Source organism: Halichoerus grypus, chromosome 11, assembly GCF_964656455.1.
Source record: "Halichoerus grypus chromosome 11, mHalGry1.hap1.1, whole genome shotgun sequence".
Taxonomy (NCBI): Eukaryota; Metazoa; Chordata; class Mammalia; order Carnivora; family Phocidae; genus Halichoerus; species Halichoerus grypus.
In genome coordinates, this window is record NC_135722.1 from 87,745,667 (window position 1) to 87,772,110 (window position 26,444).

The following is a 26,444-nucleotide window of genomic DNA, read 5'->3' on the forward strand; positions in this document are numbered from 1 at the left end:
TATAGAAGTTTATATTGAGTTGATGGTCACTTAAATTCAAACGCATTCTAAAAGCACTGTGTTTTTACTCCCTCCTCTCCATTATATGTATATGACATATTTTACATCTTTTTATTTGTGAGTCCTTTAACTGATTTTTTAGATGTAGTTGATTTTACTACTTTTTTAACTTTCATACTAGCTTAATTTTTTTTAAGATTTTATTTATTTATTTGAGAGCATGAGAGAGAGAGAGAGAGAGAGAGAGAGCGCACGAGCAGGGGGAGGGGCAGGCAGAGGGAGAGGGAGAAGCAGGCTCCCCGCCGAGCAGGGAGCCTGATGTGGGACTCGATCCCAGGACCCTGGGATCATGACCTGAGCCAGAGGTAGACACTTAACTGACTGAGCCACCCAGGTGCCCCATACTAGCTTTATAAATGATTGATCTACTATCTTTATGTTTGCTTTTACCCGTGATATTTTTTCCTTTAATAATTTCTTTTCTAGTTATGGCCTTTTCTACTCAAAAAAGTCCCTTTATCATTTCTTGTGCGGCCGGTTTAGTGATGAACTCTTATAACTTTTGTTTGTCTGGGAAACTCTATCTCTCCTTCAGTTCTGAATGATAGCCTTGCCAGGTAGAATATTTTCTGTAGATTTTTTCCTTTCAGCACTTTGAATATATCATTTCACTTCTTTCTGGCCTGAAAAGTATTTGCTAAAAATAATGCTGATAGCCTTATGGGGTTTCCCTGGTATGTATCTATTTGTTTTTTTCTTGCTGCTTTTAAGATTCTCTCCTTATTTTTAATTTTTCAAGTTTTAATTATTATGTGTCTTGGGGTGGACCGCCTTGGGTTCATCTTTTAGGGGGCTTTATATGCTTCCCAGACCACCTCAATATCTCTTTTATTCCCTGGGTTAGTGAAGTTTTCAGCTATTATTTCTTAAAATTAAGTTTTCTGCCCCTGCCCACTTTTCTCCTTTTGGGACTCCCATAATGCAAATGTTAGTACCCTCAATGTTTCCCAGAGGTCCCTTTACCACCTACCATCATTTTTTAAAATTCTTTTTTTCTTTTTTCTTTTCAGCTTGGGTGCTTTCTACTCCCCTGCCTTCCAAATTGCTGATCCATTCTTCTGCATCCTCTGATCTGCTGTTGATTCCCTCTAGTATATTTTTCATTTCAGTTATTCTTCATTTCAGTTATTCTGTTTTTCAGCTCTGTTGGTTCTTTTGAAAATTTTTTATCTCTTTGTTGAAGTTCTCATTGAGTCCATCCATTCTCTTTCGAAGTCCAGTGAGCATCTTTGACCATTACTTTGAACAGGCAAATTGCTCATCAGGCAAATTGCTTATCTCTGTTTTGTTTAGTTCTTTTTCTGAGGCTTTGTCCTGTTATCTCATTTGGAACATATTCCTCCGTCTCCTCATTTTTCTTTCTGTGTGTTAGATAGTCAGCTATGTCTCCTGGTCTTAAAGTGGTGGCTTTTTCAGAAGAAGGTTTGTGGGGCCCAGTAGCGCAGTCCCTCCTGGTCACCGGAACCAGGTGCTCCTGGGGTGTTCCCTATGTGGGCTGTGTGTGCTCTCCTGTTGTAACTGGGCTGGGACTGCTGTGGGTGTGGGGTTGGGTGGGTATGGCTCTCAGTCCGGCTGCCTGCAGTGACCAGCCATGAGCACTATGGGCACACTGGTGGGCACAGCTGGACTTCAGTGCAGTGGTCTGAGAGGCCTGGCTGTAGCTGCTGCAGGAGTGCTGGTGGGCGGGGCCAGCTCTCCCTCTCTGGGGCAGGAGTTGCCTTGAACCGGCTCCATCCTCACCAAGGCTGCCTGCTAGGTGTGGCAGGAGCCACTTTTGAGGGGCGCTTATAGGGATAGGTGGGTTGAGTGGGGCTGGTCTGAAGGGAACCCTGGCGTGGGGCAAATGGTGCTAGCAAGGTAGATGGATAGTGTCAGAACTGGCTCCTGCCAGTGTTGGGCCAGCTAGGCTGAAGGAGGGCAAGAAAAATGATGCCTCCCAGCATTTCCATGATTTCTTCAAAAATGTCTTTATACAGGAGCAGTCAAGAGAGTAGATATTTGGATATGGATATAACTGGGTTCCAACCCTGACTCCATCATTTACTAGTTTTATAACATTAAGGAAGTTACTTAAACTTACTGTCATAATTTCCTCAGTTATAAAATGAGAATAATAGTACCTACCTTGTACAGTTATTTTTATTTTAAATGAGCTACTACATAAGACAGCACAGTGCCTGGCATTCAATTTATATTAGCTATTATTTGTAATACTTTTCTTCCTTTTTGGTTTAATTCTGTTTACTCACACACAACTGTTTTCTTTAACTCTTATTTTGGAGTTTTAATAATTTCTACTTCCAAATATTTCTTATTCTTACTTATTTCGCTGACTGTGAGATTAGATCTAAATATAAAAATCTGTATAAAAATTATCTTTGTGACTAGTTATTAATATTCAAATCTATACATTTTATTACCATGTCATGCTTTAGCTGTACAGTTTAGCTGTGCTCTGTAGACTGTGCTGTATACACACACACGTGTACTACATATATGACATATACAGTGGATGTACATGCTACATATATGACATATACAGTGGATGTGTGTGCTACATATATGACATATACAGTGGATGTGTGTGCTGCATATATGCACATATAGTGGGTGTTTGCTACACGTGTGGCATATATAGTGGATGTGCATGCTACATATATGACATATACAGTGGATGTGTGTGCTACATATATGCACATATAGTGGGTGTTTGCTACACGTGAATCTAGGAAGGATAGTGCTTCCTGAATCTAGAAAGGATAGTGCTACATGTATGCACATATATAGTGGATGTGCATGCTACATATATGACATATACAGTGGATGTGTGTGCTACATGTATGCACATATACCGTGGATGTGTGTGCTACATATATGCACATATAGTGGGTGTTTGCTACACGTGTGGCATATACAGTGGATGTGCATGCTACATATATGACATATACAGTGGATGTGTGTGCTACATGTATGCACATATATAGTGGATGTGTGTGCTACACGTGTGGCATATACAGTGGATGTGCATGCTACATATATGACATACAATGGATGTGCGTGCTACATATATGACATATACAGTGGATGTGTGTGCTACATATATGCACATATAGTGGGTGTTTGTTACACATGTGGCATATACAGTGGATGTGCATGCTGCATATATGACATATACAGTGGATGTGCGTGCTACATATATGACATATACAGTGGATGTGCGTGCTACATATATGCACATATAGTGGGTGTTTGCTACACGTGTGGCATATATAGTGGATGTGCGTGCTACATATATGACATATACAGTGGGTGTGTGTGCTACATGTATGCACATATAGTGGGTGTTTGCTACATGTATGCACATATACAGTGGATGTGTGTGCTACATGCATGCACATATAGTGGGTGTTTGCTACATATATGCACATATAGTGGGTGTTTGCTACATATGTGGCATATACGGTGGATGTGTGTAAACACAGGTACTATTTCAGCTGTGCCCTCTCTAGGCTGTTTGGTTCTTTCCATCATTCGTTCATTTCCTAGAAATGAAGACAGCCTCTTGGATATCTTAATACAGATTACTTTCTCTCTCGTAGGAGGAGGCCTCAAAATAAAATGAAAAAATCTCCCGTGGGCAGCTGGCGTTCCTTTTTCAACTTGGGGAAATCATCGTCCGTTTCCAAGCGGAAGTTGCAGCGGAACGAGAGTGAGCCTTCCGAGATGAAAGCCCTGTCTCTGAAAGGTTGGTGCTCCCGCTGTCCTGTGCTTTGCCGCCAGGAAAGCAGCTGGTGCGGCCGGCCCACACCCGTCATCCCGCCCCGCCGGCTTGCGCCTCTCCGCGTACAGGTGCTCAGTGTATCGTGATGGCGTGCACTGTGTGCTTCAACACAGTGTGTCCACAGCCGTGGTGCTACACGTGAATTGTCTTCTTCTACCAATTCTTCATCTCCAAACGCAGACATAAATATGCAGGGAATACGTGGAAGTACCCAGTTTCTTGTGGAAACTGCACATTGTATAGAGTGTGAATGTGGGTGAAATTCATAACATAGTTTGTGTATTGTTGTTAATAAAAAGAATAATTGCTATGGTGTTTAAATTTATTAATCTGTATTTTTACAGATTTAAAATGTGACAAAACCATGTTTTAACATGCCTTTTAAGTTTATAACTCTTATAACCAAGGAATCTATCTTTTTATGGGATGACTCATTGATGAGAGTATCTTATTGGATCAAATAAATCTATTACTGTTGTTGCAAATACTACTCTTAAAAATAGTTTTAAAACCATGGTCTACTGATATCAACAGCTTCTGAATCTAGGAAGGATAGTAGTGCTTGAATGTTAGAAATATAATGTTCAGTTCATTTAATTCATCATTCGATTTGCAGTCATGTACTAAGCATGTGCTAAATATTTTGATAGCAACCTCTCAAATAGAAAGAAAATTAAGATACTGCCCCTGCCTTCAGAAACTTACTTGGGAAAGTGTATGTGTAAGAAAATAAATTTCATGCAGAATCACACCAATTGAAATAGATATTTGTGTGAGGCATTTATGGTAGGACTTGTCAGGTCCTATGAGGAAGAGGGTTAGTGGTCAGAAATCTACCCTTTGACTTGGGTTTTGAAAGATAAGTAGGGATTCATGTGATCACCAAGGGACTGAGAAGGGCGTTTCAGAAATGGGAGCAAAGTGTGTGCTCATGTGTGAGGCAGGGAACTTGGCTGGGTATATGATGGTTCAAAAAGAGGTTTAGGTCATCAGGGGCTTCATGTGCTTGCCAGAGAGTTTTGGTTTTGTCCTGTGTTCCTTTGGGGGTTATCCTATGGCTTTAATATGTAACATGGTTACGTTTAGGGTTTAGAAACATGACTTACAGCAGCAGCTGTAAGGGAATATATGGGAAGAGATAAGCCTGTAGACTGGACAGTAATTAGGAGATAGTTAGAGGTGGACAACCAAGAAAGAGTGAGTGTCTGGGATAAGCAGTGGCAGTAGAAGTGGGAAATAGATGTGAGAGATCTTTAGGAAGCAGAATCTACAAAGCTGGGTCACCAAATGATTGTGAACGATGAGAAAAAAAGAAAAACCTAGTATGATATCATCGTAAGCCATCATGCTGATCTTTAGGAAATAAAAAAAGAAGGTGTTTTAAAATTCATCTCTATTCTCAAGTTGATAATCCTTTAGGTAAGAGATTTTTCACGTAGGAAACCATGTGAAAACAATACAGCTTAATAATATACTGCTTAAATTGAATATGATTGTCAAAATATACAGTTAATCACCCTTGGAAGTTTAAATATGTGTGGAGAAAATCACTGTTCCTTTTCTCTACATATGTAGCAGTGGATAAAACTTCACACTATTTGGTTTTGATTCTTCAGGTGGCAGGGCAGAAGGAACCCTCCGTTCAGCTAAAAGCGAAGAATCTCTTACATCTCTCCATGCAGTCGATGGTAAGACTAAAACCATCCAGTTGTTTTATTCTATATTTCATAAAAGAACACAACAATTGAGTATATTTGGTAAATATATATTACTAAATAGGCTACAGACTATCATTTGCAAACAATACTCATATCTATTTGGTATTATTCATGGATGTCTTCATATGGTACCAATCTAATTTCTTCACTGTTGACATGATTGCTATTCAGTGTACATAAAAATAGGTAAAATGTTTTAAGTTAACCATTTATAGTTACTAATGCCCAGTGGAAAATGATGTTATTAGTATTTCTTTCTTTAGATTTCATGAAAGCACAATTTTACAAAGTATAAAATTAAGCAGTTTTGATATTCAAATCAGTATTTTGTCTTGTAGATGGCTTAACCTGACATTAAATTTCATAGATCAGATTGATTATAGGCAATCCCCATTATCTGAAGATATGATCCTCCATACAAGGAGAAGAAAATTTAGAAGTGAATCCTCTTAAAATGGGGACCAAAATTTTAGTAAAGAATACAAAAAAGTTTGATTTACTTGACAAAACTAAAAATTTTGAAAATAAGTTTTTTGGCCCCTACTTAGCTAAAGTTGGGTTATGGTTGCAATTATGTACTAATGTTTAGAATGAACAAAGGATTACCTCAATTGGAAGGAGATCTAACTTTTTTGACAAAACCATGTCATAATAGCAAATAGAACATCCTTCACTTTATGGTTGGCTTATGCAGCAGGATTGTAAAAAAAAAAAAGGCCCTTTCTACAAAAATAACGAGGATCTACATTGATTTCCCATGGGCTTTTCTTAATCTGTTGATATTGGGATCATTTTTTTTGAGATATCCTAGAGTGTCATCGTCCTGGTCAACTTTCTTATCTTCATTTATTAACTCTTCCAACTGCCAGATCCTCATCAGCCGATAGCTCTGCTTATTTCAAGAAATCCTCACACATCCCTTTAGTTGGGTGTCTGACGTCTTGAGGGTTTTCCAAGGTTTTCCATTTCACTGCGGTTAAGAGAATGGTTCACAGATACAATGAAGGGGGCTGGGTAGATGCCAGTATTAAGCAAAAAATAATGTTTTAATATAGATTAATCATATAAGTGGTCAACACCTTAGTGTTGCATGACTGCAAATATTTATGTTAAGGCAATTTCGGCGATTCTAATCTTTGCAATAGAATGCTGAGCTCGAAGACTTCTGTTACCAGTTGGATGTGTAGCAATATCATAAAATTGTATAACGGTTTACTCTTGAAGGACTCTGCCTGAGAGACTTAAAGCCTGTCCTTAGTAAAGAAAAAAAAAGAATTTTGTTCTAAGTATTGAAAAAGAATCCTGTACTAAGTATTGTATAAATACTTTATGGGATTGTAGAGATTTTTAGTTGATGTTTGCTTTTTAGAAATGTGGGTATTAGGAGGATTTTTCCCCACCAAAAAACCAAAAACAAACCCTTTTGCTGTGCTATATCCAAAGTACTATTTAAAGTGGTTAATTCTATCTTAGAAATCTTGTGTGAGATCAGTCATAAAGTAAGACAGAAAGAAAGAAATCTTGCCCAAAGTCACAACAAGAGTCAATGCTGGACTAGTAATAGAATCTAAGAGTTCTGAGTCTTTTTTCCTGTTGAAACCATGAAAGGCTGCATTCTCCCCCTCATGACATCAGATGTTTTTGTTATTTAGCATTTGGTTCAGGAGTTCCAGCCATTTGCCCCAGGAGACAATTTCTGGAAAGAAAATGAGAAGGAACATTTCCTTACCCTATAGTTGTGCATTACTACTGTACTAAGTAGGTGACTTTTCATGGTATTGTGTATCATGTATCCTAGGCATTCATACTTTGATGTTGTTATCCGTTTTTGCCAGGTGACTCCAAGCTGTTCCGACCCAGAAGACCCAGATCTAGCAGTGACGCACTGAGTGCCTCTTTTAACGGAGAAATGCTGGGGAACCGCTGTAATTCCTATGATAATCTGCCCCATGACAATGAGAGTGAGGAGGAAGTAGGGCTGCTGCATATTCCAGCTCTTATGTCTCCTCACGCAGCTGAGGATGTTGACTTGAGCCCACCGGACATTGGCGTCGCCAGCCTGGATTTCGACCCAATGTCATTTCAGTGCAGCCCCCCTAAGGCTGAATCAGAATGTCTGGAGAGCGGGGCTTCCTTTCTAGATTCATTAGGATACTCCCAGGAGAAATCAAGCTCCAACAAAAAGGATACAGAAGCAGGTGGTAGCCAGTCTCAGACACCAGGAAGCACTGCAAGTTCTGAAGCCGTCTCTCCTCTTCAGGAGAAACTGAGTCCATTCTTTACCCTGGACTTGAGCCCAACCGAAGAGAAATCATCCAAGCCATCCTCATTCACTGAAAAGGTCGTCTATGCTTTCTCTCCAAAGATTGGACGGAAATTAAGCAAATCACCTTCTATGAACATATCTGAGCCAATTTCAGTGACTCTTCCCACTCGGGTGTCAGAAGTCATCGGGACTGTGTCAAATACAGCAGCTCCGAATGCATCTTCTCCAACCTGGAGCAAAAGTGTTGAAGACAGTGATGTCATAAATAGATCCCCCACCCAGGTAGGAAAGATGAAAACAAGTGAGAGAGAGGCCCAAGGAGGATGTGAGTCTGAAGTCCAGCCCCTAGACCAAGGGGCTGCTGCAGAAGTAGAGTCTCCAGGGAAAGAGGAGCAGGTCGTCGCGAGCAGTCAGAGTAAGGCTGTACCTTCTGGACAGACTCAGACAGGTACCATTTGTTTTCCTCCATTCTTTCCTTAAGCTAAGAGGGATCTTCAGTCCTGTGTGCCATCTGTGCCTTTTAAGAGAGAAATTTGCTCCACAGCTAGCCTTTAATCAAAGAGAATGTTTTTCTGGGTGTGCTGATGGCTCAAAGCCCTAAATTAAAATCAGTCAAACAAAAATCCCCCAAAGGGCCAGTGGTCCTGCTTCAGACCTTCATAAAGTCCCCTTTTGTCTTTGGACAGTCAGAATTCCTGGATAATTTTTGCACAGCTTCGTAGCTCTTGATTCTGTTTTCTAATAAAAGTACCTATATTATAACCTTACAAGTTAACCAGCCAGCCTACACCATCAAATGTAAAAACTATCCTTAATAACAATCTGCAGGCACTTGAAGCTTGTTTTCTAAGCAGTCTTTTCTGAGCCAGATGAGGGACCTGCTTTTTTCCCCCATCTCTATAGCAATTCAAGAGGAGATTGCAATCTTTAAATACTTGGTTTTAGTTTTCCTTCTGAACCAGATGTGTTTTCTCCAGCATTTGCATGTGGGATGGAAGATCATGGATTGCCATTTTGAAATATGGAAGGCACCTGTTTTCTAGTGATCAAATGGGGAGTGTTTGGCTTTCCGTATAGGATAACACAAGCTACCTTTTCACTCTCATTTTTTTTCCCAATTTCCCACCAGGAGCAGTTACCCATGACCCCCCTCAGGATTCCGTTCCCGTCAGTTCAGTCTCTCTTATCCCACCACCACCGCCTCCGAAAAACGTTGCCCGCCTGTTGGCGCTAGCATTAGCTGAGTCCGCGCAGCAAGCCTCAACTCAGTCACTGAAGAGACCAGGGACTTCCCAGGCTGCTTATTCACATTATGGAGACATAGCAGTGGCTGCTACCGAAGATAAACTGCCCAGTCCCTACTCTAGTGTTACTCTAGATAAAGCCTATTTCCAAACTGATAGGCCAGCAGAGGAGTTCCACCTCCAGAACAGTGTATCTGGGAACTGTGACCAGCCTAGTCCAGATCCAGCCGCCCCTGGGAATCCTCCCCATGCCAGTGCAACCGAAGCTGGGGAGCAGCTCCACCAGGCAGACTTCCCAGGGAGTCATCCATATCGAACCCATTTACCTGGGGACCCAGACAAGGCCAGAATCACTTCCATTCCCTTAATGGACTCTAAGTCTGATGATCACCTAAGTTTCCCCGAAGACCAGTCCGGGAAGACCAGTATGCCAACTGTCTCCTTTATGGATCAGGACCAGGGTCAGCTTCATTTCTACAGTGGAGAGCAGCCTCCTTCTTATCTTGGTGCAAGTTTGGATAAACCCCATCATCACCCTTCAGAACTTGCAGACAAGTCTCCCACACCTTCTAATTTGCCTCGGGACAAAAGCTACCCTCCATCTGGGTCCCCTGAAGAGAATCCCAGCATGGCCGCCATGGCTTACCTGACAACCGCTCTAGCAACAGCCGAGATGAGCACCAGGGAAGCCAGCTGGGATGTGGTTGAACAAGCCACCGCAGCTGATTGCCCTGCTGTCACACTTCAGCGCCCTCCGAGAACTAATCGTCCCCTCCCGCCACCTCCTTCCCAGAGATCAGCAGAGCCGCTGCCAGTCATGGGGCAGGTACAGGCAGCCACCAACATAGGACTAAATAATTCCCACAAGGTAAGAAGGGGAGGGAGTCAGGGAGATGAAATGTACTTTCTCCAAAAGTACATCACTTTTCAGCGGGGTGTGCTGCTACCTTTGAGTCAGATAGACATTTATTTGAAGTCCTGTGGCAGGTTTCCATGGAACATTTCCTGTCTGAGGTTGGACCTGCCTTTACCTTGATGTCTGTTTCTCTCTGAGAAAGGAGCAGTTACTCAGTGACTCTAGTTTATACCTGCTGCCTTTTCTTCCTAAAGCCTCTTGGTAGTTTCTTCATAGTAATACAAGGAGACCATGATCAAATAAGTCAAATTGGGCTTCAGGTGTCGGGGCTGCAGGTTGGTCCGCACCCACCCCCCGACTCCATCACTGACTCAGTGTGACTTTGGGCAAGTCATTTAACCTACCCTCTGCCGATAATTCACATCTGCACGGTGAACGTGCTTTATTGTCAAGACATTTGGAAGACTTTCTGCCTTGCAGCTTTTTTAGAAATGTAAGAGCTGACGGTGTTTTAGGTCATTATGTTATTTCCTTAGCCGAAACCAGCAGGTTGTTCTGTCGTCACGCATCTGTTTTGATGAGAGAACGTTGTTTGCAGAATGCTAAGATTTCTTTCTAACTTTCTCAAAGTTTAGAAAAGTGCCCCATGTGCTTTCTGGTCACCTTGAACTCAAAGGACTTCGATATCTAGGCTTTAGTGGAGGATGCTATTTCTAGCAACTGCTTCTCAAGGATAGCCTATTTGCAGCCTTGCTGTGAGGATCATGTTTGGCGTCAGTTGCTACAGACCAGGGTGGAGTAGAAGGTGGGGAGAGACAGTAACCGCTTGATTTGAATGGCCCTGAATCCGACCAGTGACTTCATTACTCTCCCCTAGATTTGAGGGGGCTCACACTTCTCACTACGTATAGCCGTGAGTCACTTCACAAATCTCTCTAGCTAGAATCAACTCTTTTTGTTTAACAGAATGTTCTTGGTGTTGAGACCAAGCTAGACAGGTAGACTAGGTGTGTATTTTTAAGCTTGACTGTACTTTAAACCTCCCTTTTGGTCTGCACGCTAAGATAATGCCATAGGCAACCTCATCTCACGTTTAAAGCCTGTTGTAAAGTAGAACAGTTTCCCACAGATGGTCATGGCTGTCCTACCAGGTGGCAGCACACAGACCGCTTCCTGGTGGTGAGGGCAGACTGTCGTGTCCAGTGCGACCACGTGGCTTGGGGAGTTTCAAGCTGCTACCCAGATAGCCTCAACTCGTGGGTTATAGGTGGAATAGTGTTTGATTCCACAGAGGGGAGCATAGGAAACAAGCTCATGATATGATCGTCTTCCAATAGGTGCAAGTGGTCCCAGCTCCAGAGAGACCACCTGACCCCAGAGCCATGGATGACCCCGCACCTGTCCTGGGCAGTGATGGTGCAGCGGCCCAGTGTCCCGTCTCTGGTCCTGCCCTCCAGCCAAGCCTTCCTGAAAAGGTGCGGGAAGGTGCCAGGGCCCCACCGTTGCCCCTGCGTGCCGACTCCGTCCCCGTGTACTCGTCCTGTGGCTTTCCCACACCGGTTCCCCCCACCAGGACAATGGAGAGTAAAATGGCCACAGCCATACACTCCAGCAGTGTGGACGCCCTCAGCAGTTCCGGCTATCATCCCTTTGTCACTGCTTCCTCAGCCTCTGTGGACGACGCTCTGCCTTTACCACTGCCCGTCCCACAACCTAAGCATGCTTCGCAGAAAACGACTTATTCCACCTTTGCTAGGCCTGATGTCACCACTGAACCCTTTGGGCCAGAAAACTGTTTGCATTTCAATATGAATCCAAACTGCCAGTACCGTCCCCAGAGTGTACCTCCACATCATAATAAATTGGAGCAACACCAGGTGTACGGTTCCAGATCAGAGCCACCAGCCTCCATGGGACCTCGTTATAACACATACGTGGCCCCGGGAAGAAATGCATCTGGACACCACGCCAAACCATGCAGCCGAGTTGAGTATGTATCTTCTTTGGGCTCCACAATTAGGAGTAGTTGTTACCCTGAAGATATTCCCCCGTACCCTACCATCCGGAGGGTGCAGTCTCTCCATGCCCCTCCATCTTCCGTGATTCGCTCTGTTCCCATTTCCCGGACAGAAGTCCCCCCAGATGATGAACCAGCCTACTGCCCAAGACCCCTGTACCAGTATAAGCCATATCAGTCCTCGCAGGCCCGCTCAGATTATCATGTCACGCAGCTTCAGCCTTACTTTGAGAATGGTCGGGTCCACTACCGGTACAGCCCATACGCTAGTTCTTCTAGTTCCTATTACAGTCCAGAAGGAGCCCTGTGTGACGTGGATGCCTACGGCACAGTACAGCTGAGGCCCCTTCACCGCCTACCCAGTCGCGATTTTGCCTTCTACAGTCCTAGGCTGCAAGGGAAGAACTTGTACAGTTATGCTGGTTTGCTCCCACGTCCCCGGGCCAACATGACTGGCTACTTCTCTGGTAATGACCATAATGTAGTCAACATGCCTCCAGCTGCTGATGTAAAGCACACGTACACATCATGGGACCTCGAGGACATGGAAAAATACCGCATGCAATCCATCCGGAGAGAGAGCCGCGCTCGGCAGAAGGTGAAAGGGCCTGTTATGTCCCAGTATGATAACATGACCCCAGCCGTGCAAGATGACTTGGGTGGGATCTATGTCATCCACCTCCGTAGTAAATCAGATCCTGGGAAAACTGGACTTCTCTCGGTGGCAGAGGGAAAGGAGGGGCGGCATCCAGCCAAGGCCGTCAGTCCTGAGGGAGAGGACCGCTTCTATAGGAAGCATCCAGAGCCAGAGTTCGATAGAGCCCACCACCACGGAGGATATGGCAATGGACAGTCAGAGAAACCGACTCTGCCTCAGAAGCAAAGTAGCCTCAGGAACAGGAAGCTTCACGACATGGGTTGTAGTCTCCCTGAGCACAGGGCACATCAGGAAGCAAGCCATAGGCAGTTATGTGAATCAAAAAATGGGCCACCTTACCCGCAAGGAGCTGGCCAGTTAGATTATGGGCCCAAAGGGATTCCAGACACTTCTGAGCCAGTCAGCTACCATAACTCTGGAGGGAAATATATTCCATCGGGGCAGGAGTCTCTCAGACTGAACCACAAAGAGGTGAGGCTCTCCAAAGAGCTGGAGAGGCCTCGGGCTAGGCAGCCTCCTGCCCCAGAGAAACACTCCAGAGACTGCTACAAGGAGGAGGAACACCTCCCCCAGTCAATAGTCCCACCCCCGAAACCGGAGAGGAGTCACAGCCTGAAACTCCATCATACTCAGAATGTGGAGAGGGACCCCGGTGTTCTGTACCAATACCAAACACATGGCAAGCGCCAGAGCAGTATGACTGTTGTGTCCCAGTATGATAACCTGGAGGGTTACCACTCCCCACCCCAGCACCAGCGAGGAGGCTTTGGAGGAGGAGCAATGGGGACCTATGTGGCCCCTGGCTTTCCCCACCCACAAAACAGGACATATGCTACAGCTTTGGGTCAGGGGGCCTTCCTGCCCACAGAGTTGTCTTTGCAGCACCCTGAAACACAGATCCATGCAGAATGAGCCCTGGAGCAATAGAGATGAAGCAGCCTCTGCTGGACAGTGGACTGTTCTATTTTTTTTCAGTAACCAAAAAGATTAAAAAAAAAAAAAAAGCTACAATCCCCCCCGACCACATTAAAAAAAAACAAAATCAAAACAAGAAAAATCACCATCTTTTTCCCCTTCCCTGCTTCATTACCATCTCTAGACTGTGATTTTTGTCATTAAAAGAGATCTGAATGATTGTAAAGCACTGTGTTGAAAACCTAGTGAAGAAATTTGTCACAGACCATACTTGCCATATGGGGCTAATTTGTCAGAGCCTGAGGACTGCCTTTAACTGAATTTGAATTTAACTTTGTCCTTCTTAGTATTTGCTACATAGCGCAGAGCGGTTTATGTCTAGTTCCTGGTAGGCTTTTGCATTTCTGTTGCATTTCTACTAACTTTCTCAGTAGCCATGCAGCTTGCCCAGGTCGACACTCGGTTTTTGTCACTTCGTTCTCCCTGACTTTGAAGGGTCTCATGCGTTAAATTAGAGTGGAGAAGAACTTCTCCCTGATCCTTCAGATGAATCTCTCAGACAATTAGCACATTATAATTAAAAATATATAAAGGAATGAAGACTTTAAGCATCCAATAAAGAGCCATCATAAAATGCCAGGCCATTTAGACCCAGGCTGAACCATGTTCTTTACATTCTTACTTCTTAGAGTCGTTCCTCGCAGTTCAGTGGGCAGGCTGACGTCAACTGCAGAAGGGATTTCTAAAGTCAGGAGTAAAGAAACTTCTTAGGCAGAAGTCCGTGAACTTCGGTAGCACCATAAAACCCTGTCAAGTGCTTCTAACGTGTTGCCTGCCTTCAGTTATTTTTTTCCTCAATAATATTTGGTAAATTGTAATCCTAGTAAAACATTTCACGCCATTTGTTCTAAAGCAACTTTCTTTTTTTTTCCCCAGTTGGGGTGAAAAAGAAAACCCAGCATGACTTGACTGGATAAATACCCATAATTTATCATGATTACAAATTTACATGTTGATTTCTGTTTCTGAACCAGAGTACAGGTTTCTTGGGAACTCTTCAGGTAGCTATGAATTATTTGTTAGTAAACTGAAAGCCCCTGCAATAATTACACTCAGCGCACTGCCCCATCTCAGCAGTTGGAATCCCGGGCAGTGACCGTGTGCGTCCTAAGGGACCCTTGTGCCGTGTGCTCACAGTCTTACTGTAATTGCCATTTTTACACCAGCATTTCAGATCTAGTCCTTACAAGCCCGTGGGCCTGTTACACATGTGGAATACCCTGGACTTCCTTTTGAAAGTCACGTTCCCGGTCAGACAGCTGTCTGACCTGACTCCACTCCGTCTTCTCAGCAGCCCACCCTCCCCCAACCACATCAGCACCAGACCGACCAGGCCGTCCTGTATTTACAAACGAGTTTAGATTGTCACTGCATTCCATAACTCTCAATAATACTTGAGTTTTATACATTCACATGTTTTAAAAGCTCAGTTTGTAGAAGACACTAGGAGAATTTCATTCCATTTACTGGATGATTGCTGCTCTGGCTTTTTAAAACTTGGAATTAACTTTAGAACAAAGGAAGAAATCTTTTAAGAGGCTAAATTCATGCTGCTATTATTGCTGTGAAGTTGTATAAAGATTAGGATTCATGCCAGTTCTTTTTTTTTTTATTTAAAAGAAAATCATGTGATATCATTTTAAGGGTTTATATTTAGAAAAAAATAAAGTTTTAAGAACACATTTATTTATATGTGGAAATACTCTATAAGATTTTCTTTTGTTTCCCCAGAGTTGATGAGATGAATTCCTTCAGTAAAGATCATGGTAGCAGTCCGGACATACTGACCTGTGAAAGGTCTGTGGACATGTCTTTGCATGAAACATGCAAACCCAACGCACATAGAGTCACAGTGTTAGGGAACCTGATAGGAGACTTCCTTTTAGCACACAAACACATCAGGTGCTATATACAGGAGTTTGATCTTTGGTGAATATGCAGCGCTAACTTTTTTTCTTTCTAACCATCTTTGTGTCAAGTAGGCAACCCATTGCCCCTCTGAGATCACACACGCCCCGTAAGTTCTCACCAGCAGCATGGAGCATAGAAAGGAGCCAGTATGACGAGGAGGTACAGATGGCATTAGTAACTGAGAGCCCAGAAGAAAGCCGCTGAAGGAGTCCCATCCAGTTTTAATATTTGTGGATTTACTGTCACACACATTGTTTCCTCCTGAACCTAAGTCTATTTTATGAATACTAAGGTTAATTCCTCAAAACAATTACCTTATTCATGTCCTATGGGCTTAGAAATATCAGGTAAATATTTTGAATACAGAATAATGACCCAAATTACTGGTATAATTGTGAAACACCAACTTTAGGTAAGATCCAGAGTTGTTTCATTTAATGTATGTAGAGACAGCCTTAACTTCGGATTCAGTTTTTTGAGGGACTTTCCCTTCCTAATCCTGGAGGGTAGAAATTGCACGACAGATCACTGTGAGCCAGGTAAACTCAGCACAGTTCACCTTGTGTGTGACTTCACAGACAGTAATGTTCAAATTATGATCAAGGAAATGGAGCTGCCTTATGCATTAAACCCATAATTTAATTCTGTTGGTATTTTTATAGCCATGTCTCCAGATTTTATTTTTTTGGCAAAACTCTGATGTCACAGTTTGGTTTGATTGAAACAAATATTCCCTGGATGTCTGGCCAGAGACTTTGTTAACAGCCCCAGAGGTGCCATTTTCTTATTTATTTCATCTGAGCCTTATTGCTTACTGTATTCAGTTTCCTTTTAAACATGCAGGTCCCCAGGATGGTCCCACGGATAGGGCCTGCACATTTTTATAATGGCAAAGCATTTTTTTTTTAAAGTTAGGGTCAGGTTGAAAAATTCTAGGGCTGACTCTGTCAAGAAGAGAGACCATCAGTATGAGTGGAGATAGAAGGGTAGGTAAGCACATTTGAAGCAGCAATAGATGCATACATTGTAAATTGGAAATTTGCCCCTTGAGTTTAAAAAGGAGCCTGCAAAGTCCATATTATCTGTTCCCAGCCCTGTTTGTCAATCATCCATTCATTATGTTGGCAAAGTATTGTCTGAGCAGTGTGTGTAAGGAAATAATAATGAAAGCTAAAGTATGTCAGAAAGTTACTTCCAAATGGTTAGAGGCATGTGATTTTCAGTACTGTGTGTTACGGAAATGTCAGGAATGGTATATTTTAATGTCCGTGTGCACAGAGGGTCTTTTTTCCTTTTCTGATTAGTACTGTTAGTGTTCAAAGAATAAAAATGGTTGTTTTACAGTTTAGATTCTAAGGTAGCAAAACCTGATTTTTCAGCCATGACCTGCATGAGAGAAGCATCCTAGGAAGTCTTAGCTCATATTTTTGAGTTCTTAACTTTAATTTATATAGTGTTTTTTTATGTTTTAATATTTTTGTGAACTGGTGTAAATTGTTAATGCATATAAGCTTGTGTATTTTTGTAAATAGTTTTGTGATTTATTTCTTGACCCATATGTAAATATTTAGAGTCTCATTTCTTCAAAACTTATTTGAAGCTGAGTTGTGGGCTTGGGGTTTTGTTTGTTTCTTTGTTTTGGTTGGGGGAGGGGGGAGAGAAGAGATTTTGTACTCCAATAATCCAGATGGAGATACCTTGTGGTTTAAAGCAAATGTCCCACTGAAAGCAATTCAAATATCAACAAAATTATTTCAGGTTAAAACAGACTTCTTTGTGTATGTGTTTCCTTTTTACCCTAATATGACTATAACAAAATGGGATAATCGGGGATATTCAAAAAGATAAGTGTGTAACAGAGATTATTATACCAAATGGTGTATATTACTTGAGGGAAGGGGTTTAATGGCTCCTGTTTATATCTATTTGCCACGGTGTGCTGCTGGGCCGGATTGTCCCCAGGTCAAGCAGGCTCTTTAGAACTGCAAAGACCTGTTGCTCTGTGCTGGACAGTGTAGACAGACTCGCACCACCTAGGGCTGCCCTAAGGAACACACACCTGGCTTCGGTGACCTGACACCCAAGTTGCCAGTTTCCAGGAAACTGGATTGGCTTCCGAGCTCAGGATTCTCCACAAGGGAATTCTAAGTAACAACCATATTTCTAAAGATTCCCTCAAAGCATCTCGGACATCCTGTTGACTTTTCAGAGAGAAATGACCAGAAAAGAGTCCTCTCCTACGCTCTGTGGCAAGCTGGTTTGGGGCGAACCCAGATAAAGAGAGTATTTCAGTGACACAAGTCCTGCACATGATCTAGCTGCCTGATGCGGGATCCAGAGTGCATTGCTGTGCCAAAGTTCTTCTCAAAAATAGTTCATCAGCCAGGTTTTTTTTGAAGGAAGGAAAAAAAAACCCATGATATTCAGCTGTTGAAATCTTAGATTTCCTATTGGGAGTCATAAATTACAAATCATTCTTCATTCTGAATTATTGGGGCCTTTTCCTTTTTGCCTGTAGTAGGAAAAGTTGCCTGGTTAGTACAGATGACCCTGGTGAGCCAGCCGCTTTCTACCTACCTGCATAACGCATTGCAGACTATAAGCAAAGGTACAACCTCTGCTCTCAGGGAACATTCCAGACCTGAACACGTGTTTCCATGGAAGTGGTTTTGATGGGATTAAAGAAAAGACCTGTATGACATTTCCACTGGGTCTTCTTAATTTTCTGGGACTCTCATTTCTTTTTTTTTTTCTTAAGATCTTATTTATTTATTTAACAGAGAGAGAGCGAGAGCAGGAACACAAGCAGGGGGAGTGGGAGAGGGAGAAGCAGGCTTCCCGCGGAGCAGGGAGCCCAATGCGGGGCTCGATCCCAGGACCCTGGGATCATGACCTGAGTCGAAGGCAGACGCTTAACGACTGAGCCACCCAGGCGCCCCAGGGACTTTCATTTCTTTACCAATAATTCCATCACCAAATTTCCTTCATACTGATGAAAATACAATATTTTTTAAAATGTGTATTTATCATTGAAGAATCAGTGGCAGATACATTGGTGGCATTTGAGATTTTAGTTAGTTATGATTCTATGGGAAAAGGCACACTTAAAGTACTTTAGACTCCCCATTGCTGTAAAACTGTGGGCATCTACAACCACCGAAACTAAGACATTCTAGTTGGTCATGTTTCTCACATAGTTGAGAGTGTAGGTTTTGAAAATTGTGAAGTTTAATTTTTATTTTAAATATTAATATGTTTTAAACCACAAACTTTGCTACCATTATACCTAAAGATTCATCACTTATACGTACAGATTACCATAGTATAGTGATACCCTCGGGGACATATTGAGATAAAAGGAGTGTTGGAGTGTTTCTTCTGTTCCAAGTGCTCTACACCACTGTCCTTTTATAGTCTTGCTTTTTTTTTTTTATTTCCTATATCTTTTTCTTTCTGCTGTCACTTCCTGCTGTCTAAAAACTACCTCTAACCTTCCTCTTCCTCTAACTATTCAAAATAAATAAGGTTGTCAAAATGGTGAGCAAAAGAAGTTCTGAACTGGGGCCTGGAAAGATTTGGACTTTGTGTCTCCTATTTTTCATTACTTGGAGTTTCTTGCTTTTTTCTCCTAAAAAAGTGCTCGAGTAGCCGAGTTTCAGAAAGTGGGATATTACTGTATAAGATAAGATGTATACGATATTACTGTATTAGAAGGGAGAATGAAGCCAAGACTATGGGAGTTCTCCCTGCATGAGACGTTCCGTGAGAAAGCTATATGATTAGACACCAGCATTTTCCCCGGTAATAACTGCAAAGTATTTCTCTGTCCGAGTGCCTAGACCTCTGGCATCCACCATGAACTCCAGGGGGAAGGAAGAGGAGTGTCATGCATACAGACAGCTTCAGCTGTCCTCGAGTCATTCAATTAGTGTTTCTTTTTTTTTCATTTCCTCAAAACATTTTGAAAAGCATCCTGAGATTTCTCAGCCACTTGTTCATGTTTTAAACTGGACAAGTCTTAAACTTAGAATCTATATAAAGCATCTGGAAAGCCAGTTTAACTTTAGATTTCTTGAGCCACTACCAGATAGCCTGATTCAGCAGGTCTGGCCTGGACTCCAGAATCCACAGTTTGAGCATCCGTTACATGTGATTCTGGTCCAGATGGATCAGTACTGATCTAGACAGTATCTTTAATAGCCTTCTCCAAAAGAGAAACCATTTTCTACTTCATGTAGCTTTACCACATTGTCTGATTTGTACCTTGGTTCCTTATCACTTTAGTGATACTAGAACACAAATTTATCATTCATTTCCTGTCCCCAGTGGTTAAATACCGAGCCTAGATTCAATAATTTATAACAATGACACAAAAATATTAGGACTAATTGAGCTGACAACATAGAAAACAATTCAACATTCTCTAAAACTGGTAAAAACAAAACTGATGACCTCAGCATTGATTCAAATTATATACTGACATAGTTCTTTTGCGTGGGAAACATTTAAGCTGATTGGGAAGTATATATAGTTAGTGCATATTTACTATTCAGGCTGTCAATGTTTCAAACACTGTGTTCATGGAAAACAAGTAACTCTTAGAACCAAGGGATGCGCTCTCCTTTCTCACCAGAACTTTTACAAAAATTACTAGCACATAATTAGCTTATTTGGTTTTTTAGTTTTAGGTATTTTTATCAACTGTGGGCAACAATATAGCAATGTTTTTAACAGCTAAGGACAACGAACACCATGCTTACTCTACTCTCGTGTCAGTCACAGCTGTAAGCATTTTACAGCTATCAACTCGTTTGTTCCTCCTAGCCCGTCGGTTTGTGGATGAAGCCAAGGTGCAAGGTTGACCCTTTGCCTGCTGTCAAAGAGCTCATGAGTGGTGGAGCTGAAATTCAGACCCAGGCACTCTCGACGTGCGTTTATGCTCTCATAAAAGCAGACTTTGAAGTTGGGCAGTTGAATCCTGACTGCTACTTACAAATTCTAAAACCCTCGCTGAGCTACTAAACTATTTCTGAAACTCTTACTAAGCCATGGCTTTCTCATCTCTGAAATGAGAATAGTGCTTACAGTTCTCGAGAGGGCTTGCGGGGAGAGCAGGTACCCAACAGCAGTTATCCAGGATACTTACTGTGAAATGGGGCAAGATCTTACCACAGTTACAGGAAAGAGGGCTCGATTATGCATATATAATTGTATCATTAAAAACTTGATACAATTCAACTGAGTCAAAAACTGGAAGGTTTCACATAGTTGACAGACATCTTTCAGGAAGAGTCTTAGCAAGTAGATACGCAAGACATAATGCGTTGGTTAAAACCAAACTTCACGGTGAAGTTTGGAGCATGACATGGTAGCGAAGAAAGCCCTTGTTTTTTGAAAATATTTTGCAGTTACTCAGTGGAGACCTTTATGTAGATAGCACTGACGATTACAGAATCACGTCGACCTTCTGCATTAGAGCTATGTTCTCTCCATGTCATTCCATTAAATCCGATAGCTCTGCAGTTTGGGGACATGGTCTCGGGAACACTTGTGAACCGTGCCTTCTTGCCAGTGCAGTTACTCTCCACGGGCTTCACGGCACTGTTCCGCCCCGACCGCCCGCGGGCCCAGGACAACACACAGTGGCAGAACAGAAGCAGCCCTCCGCTTTGATGCACAAGAAGAGTAGCGGAATATGGCATTTTACAAGAGTTGCTAAAGAGAGGTGGCTTTGACCGTCTCTCCTGTTTTGAATGGTAATACCTGGTAAATAACGAAGGGCCTTCCCCTTATTCTTAAACATATACACATTTTTTCTGATTCAACATGTGTTAAAGCAAAATGGCCAGCCAGAGAAGAGAGTGATTGGATTGATAGTAACTAATGGATCTAACAATTTATTGATCAATTATCAAGTACCAGGCTATTCTAAGGTTTTTTTTTTATGTATATTAATATAACTCAGTCTTCCTAATAATTATGTGAAGTAGCATTATTACTTTTATTGCCACTTCACGATGAAACTGAGGCCCAGAAAGTTTAAGTAATGCGCCTGAGTTCATACCTCTGTGGTTTTTTTGCTGATTTTTTGAGAGAGAGAGAGAGCCCAGGATGGGGGTTGGGCAGAGGCAGAGAGAGAATCTTAAGCAGACTTCCTGCTGAGTGTGGAGCCCAAGGTGGGGCTCAATCTCACGACCCTGAGTCGTGACCTGAGCTGAGATCAAGAGTCGGACGCTTAACCGATGGACCACCCCAAGGCACCCCTGAGCCTGTAATTTTTATCACTGTGCTATTCTACCTGCCCAAGGTGGATCTTCAAAGATTATGGACACCCTAACACAGAAGTGTTGAAGACACCATGCTATTAATTTGCAGGGAAATCAACTCCTCCCTATCAGGCTAGGCTAGGCTTGTGCTGTAGTAACATCACCAAAATCTCAGTACCTTAACACAAAAACAGCTGTATTTCCTGCTCAAGCAAAATCGGCCGCAGGTCCAGGTGACTCTCCTGGGTGGCAGTCCTCTGTGTGGCCCCGCAGCCCTTCGGGTGAGGGCGCTTCCCCATCCCTTAGCTACATCATCTGAAACATATTCCTAGGAAGCGGCGGCAGGGGAGGAGAGCACCACAGGGTCGTGCACAAGTAGTTAAAGTGTGGCCCAGAAGTAACTCGGGTTCCAGCCCAGAGCTCATGAGCCAGAACTCGTTTCAAGGCCCTGCCCAAACACAGGGAAGGAGGCAAGTTCACGGCAGTCTGCCATGGGCCGGAAGCAGAGCCCAGCAGGGAAGCAGTGAGCAGCACCAGTGCGTGCCACACCCCAGGCTCGCCTCTCCGATTCGCCCCCCGCACGGTAGTATGGGGAATGCCACTGTGGTTACAAGGCCCTGAGGCAGGTTCAGGGAATAACAGTTCTTTGGACAAAAGAAACTGAGGGGCAGTGTAGGGCCGGCAGTTCTCTGGGTGAGGTGTCCCTTTTGGCGGTCCCCAAATGGTAGCAAGACATTGGCCGTGCACCCACAGGTTTCTGATCACAGACTGGAGAAGAGCTGCTGTAATTGAAGAGATGGCGTGTTTGCTCCAGTCCCAGAGAGACGCAGGAAGGCTCGCCAAGGGGCCGCCGTGCTCCGTGAACGCTGTTGGAGAGGCAGATGTAACCACCGTCCCTCTGCTCTGTCACTGACCTCACTGGCCTCCTCCTCCTCCTCCCACAAACGTGCCAAGTCCACCTCCATCTCGGACCGACATTCCTCCCCCAGCAACGCGCAGGTCCCAGGTATTTCTGAGGCTTGCTCTGTCACCTTAAGCCTTTGACCAGACGTCACCACCTTGGAAAAGACTTCCCTAGAGCACCCTTTCTAAAACAGCACGCCCACCTACTCTCAGGCTGCGCACTCTGCTTTCCCGTGCTACCCACGTGACAGCCTCCTCCAGAGCGTGACCTCCAAGAGCACAGGGACTCTGTCTTGTCCCCTGTTAGATCCCAGTGCCTGAAACAGTGCCACAGCCATAATGTGCAGCCATATTTGTTGAACGGATGTACCGATGGGTCTCTGTTTTCCACAGTAAGGCAGTGGAGGGCGGGTACTCAGAAACCCTTCATTTGGGTATCGGAATAGAGCAGATCGTCTTTCTTCAGCAGCAGAATGAACCCAACACCATAGTCTGGTGGACTTTCATATGCTACAAGCATGTTTGCACCAGCAGTGTTGCTCCATGGCCCCAAAAGGGAAGCAAGGAGGCTTAGATGATCTCAAAATGCCAGGGTGACTAGACACTAGGACGAGAACTCATCAGAAAATCTTTCTAAAGGAGGTCAGTTTTGAAAATTGTTTGGAAAGTAGGGAAGGGGAGTCACCTGGAGGAGAAGAAGGGAGATGTTCTGAGTGTCCAGGAGGGCTTGCTTCCTACACTCCTATCCGTCCTACAAAGCACCTCAGGTGCGGGCCCGAGAAGATGTAATGAACCCAGGTCGTGGCAACTTTGGAAGAGAAGGGAAAACTGAGGCTTGGATAGTTTTCCACAAACCTCTATAGTAACCTGTGTACCAAGGTAGAATCTAGGGAAACATAAATGAGTTAGTTCCTGAACGAGCTCCTTCTCTAAGCTACATGAGTTTGAAGGGAATAACTAAAACATCTCGAGATGTTCCTGAGACCCTGCAGGATGAAGTTATTGGGAGTCTTGAGCCTTGGAAGCCTCAAGAACTCTCCGAGAGTAATTGCCATGGACTCTGGATTTCACTGTTGCCATGGACTCTGGATTTCACTGTTGCCTGGCCCCTCCTGATCTAGAAGCTACCCCTTCCCTTGGTGGTCCTCTCAGTGCCACTTGGCAAGTTTTTTTTTACACTGATTATGGTGGGAAATGGTTCTCTTCCTACCAATAAGCTTATGATTATTAGGGTGCCAAAGGCTATCTTGACTTTTTGGTTTTTATGGTCCTTTTCTTTAAAAAAACAGAAACAAAAACAAAACCTAAAACATGGAGGAGGAGCTTCCTTGGTGCTCGGCAAAAGCACCCAACGTTGGACTCAGAAAGTACTTTGCTACACTAGTAACAGACGAGTTTTCCGGGAGAGAGTACTGATGGCGTCACTGTTCTGCTTCAAGGTCATCTTGGCTCTGGGAAGTTTTCACCTTATACAAATGGGCACCTTTTGTCCCCTATCTTAGCTACTGTGATGTTTGTCCAAAGACCTCCTTATTGTTCAGGAAGGTACCTGATCACCTGCCCTGGCTCCTCCTGAGCTCCTCAGCAACATGTTCCGTGAACCTGTAACCCACCAGTATGGAGAAAGAGGGGCGACTTGGTGCGGGGAGGCAACAGGCATGTGAGTCAGCCCAGGTGTGTGCACACCTCTCAGAAGAAAACCGTTTACACTTGCTCTCATCGACCCTAAATGGTGGAAGCAATCAGAAATGGATCACCATCCAGCAAGGATGTTGTAGGAGGGATGGAAACATTAGGTGGGTAATCAGAGCAAACCCTTGAAGCCCTTCCCAACCCGGAGGCTGTGTGGTACCTGTGAAGTCCTCAGGATTGGGGGCCAATGCCACCTGGAGGTCATTCGGGGCTGTTGGCTCTGCTGCCCGGTGAGCTCACTGCTCTCTCTGCCTGGAGTGCTCTTCCCCCCGACCCCCTGCGTGGCATCTGCCCCCTCAAAGACTTCCAGTAGCATTTAGATCCAAACTATTCACCCTGGCCTATATGATTTGGTTTTCTGACTTCGCCCTGATCTCCCCCCCACCCCATTACAATTAGACACTGGCCTCTTTTAAAATTCCTGCCCCGGGTTCCTTGTATACGCTCTTCTCTCTGCCTAGAATGCTCTTCGAATGCGAAGTCACTTCTCTTCCCTGAGCATTCATTCACTGCATCGAGAGGCCTTCCTTAATGTCCCAATTTGAGGTAGCTGCTTGATCATGTCACCCTCTTAATACTCTAAATAGCACGTATCACTCGGAAATTTTTGTAATTACTGGTTTATCTATTAATTGTCTGTCTCTTCACTAATTCGTAAGCTCCATGAGCACTTTGCCCACGGTATGTACCCCAGTAGGTTTGTTGAATGAACAGACGGACGAATGAACGATGTTTAAGAAAGAAGGGGGTCACGGAAACAACAATTTCAGAGCACTTTGTTATTTTGCCCACGCTCAGCCCCCCAGGAGAAGACTGTCCTTTGTAACCACAAGGGGTCTCTTCCGGTGCAGTTGGGCCTCCACATGCCTACTGCCCAGAAATTGAAGCAGCCACCAGATGGTGCTGTTGACACACTTTTCATTGGCAAGCGTTCCCGTTTCTCGGAAGGGTCCTCCCGACCTGATTCAACAGGTGCTGCTTTCTTCGGCATCGCCTTCCCCCTCCCCTTTTTACAAGAGCAGTTTAAGGGCAGTAGCCTGCGGCAAATGCTGGGAGCTGACGGGAGTGACGGGAGAAGCTGCTGCTTTGGAACCAGCGCTGAAAAGGGAAGGGAAAGATCTGAAGGGCGCGCCCAGGACTTGGATAAAAACGTCATCTATCTGGAGAACTCTCGTGGGGGCTTGCTTTCACTGTGAGATTCCACACTTTCAGAGGATGAGTTTATGATTTTAAGTTTGCAAATACTGTTGACTGGTATTTTCAGGAAATGGGATAAACCGTTGCGTAGAGCCCAGCGTCTCTGTTGCCAAAGCTGGACGCTCGCCAGAATTCCCTGTGGACCTTTTTTTAAAATACAAATTTCTACACGCTGCTAAATTACATGTCTCTTTGATGGCCAGAGAACTTGTATTTTTACAAAGAACCTTCCAGAAGATTCAGTGTCATCCATGATTTAGGAGCCATCCCTCCAGTTTCCCTTCTAGGCCCTGTCAGTCCGGCCTGTCACTCCTCGGTTTATCTGGGCTTAACCTGGCCCCAGGCCACAGTCACACAAGTATTGTTGCAGGATCTTCATTGTTAACCAGAGTCTCCCAGCCCCCAGCGCCCAAAGATCACGTGACCCCAAGGTTTGTAAAATAATGGATCAAATAGATTTGTCTGGTGTTTTAGCTGTAGAATTGCTTAGATCCACAGCACACCGTAGTACATTAAAGTCTGTAAGAGGAATGTTAATGTTGGATCACAGAAACATTTTGTTCACAGAACATTTCTTCAGAACACAGTTAGGAAGCATTGTCTAGTTGAACATGATCTGGACTAGGTGTCAGGAATTTTTGGTTTTGGTCACAGCTTCTTTATTATTATTATTATTATTATTATTTTGAGAGAGAGAGAGAGAGTGAGCACACCAGCTGGGGCAGGGGGCAAAGGTGGAGGGAGAGAGCGATCTCAAGCAGGCTCTCATGACCCTGAGATCCTGACCTGAGCTGAAATCAAGAGTCAGATGCTCAACCGATTGAGCCACCCAGGTGCCCCACAGCTTCTTTATTCATAACAGCATGACGAATGTATTTATGGCCACCTGATTCCATACCA

At 43.7% G+C, this 26,444-nt stretch overlaps 1 protein-coding gene across 7 annotated transcripts in view; it reads left to right on the forward strand.

The window, feature by feature from the left end:
- Positions 1-17,255, forward strand: part of ARHGAP32 (Rho GTPase activating protein 32) — a 311,464-nt gene extending 294,209 nt beyond the window's left edge. For all 7 annotated transcript variants that reach the window (XM_078058771.1, XM_078058770.1, XM_078058768.1 and 4 more), the window contains 5 exons: positions 3,660-3,805; positions 5,458-5,529; positions 7,395-8,273; positions 8,955-9,937; positions 11,263-17,255. In XM_078058771.1, coding sequence (XP_077914897.1) covers positions 3,660-3,805; positions 5,458-5,529; positions 7,395-8,273; positions 8,955-9,937; positions 11,263-13,512 — 4,330 coding nt within the window. In that variant the 3' untranslated portion in view covers positions 13,513-17,255. The remainder of the gene's footprint in view (positions 1-3,659; positions 3,806-5,457; positions 5,530-7,394; positions 8,274-8,954; positions 9,938-11,262) is intronic.
- The last annotated feature ends 9,189 nt before the right edge of the window (positions 17,256-26,444 follow it).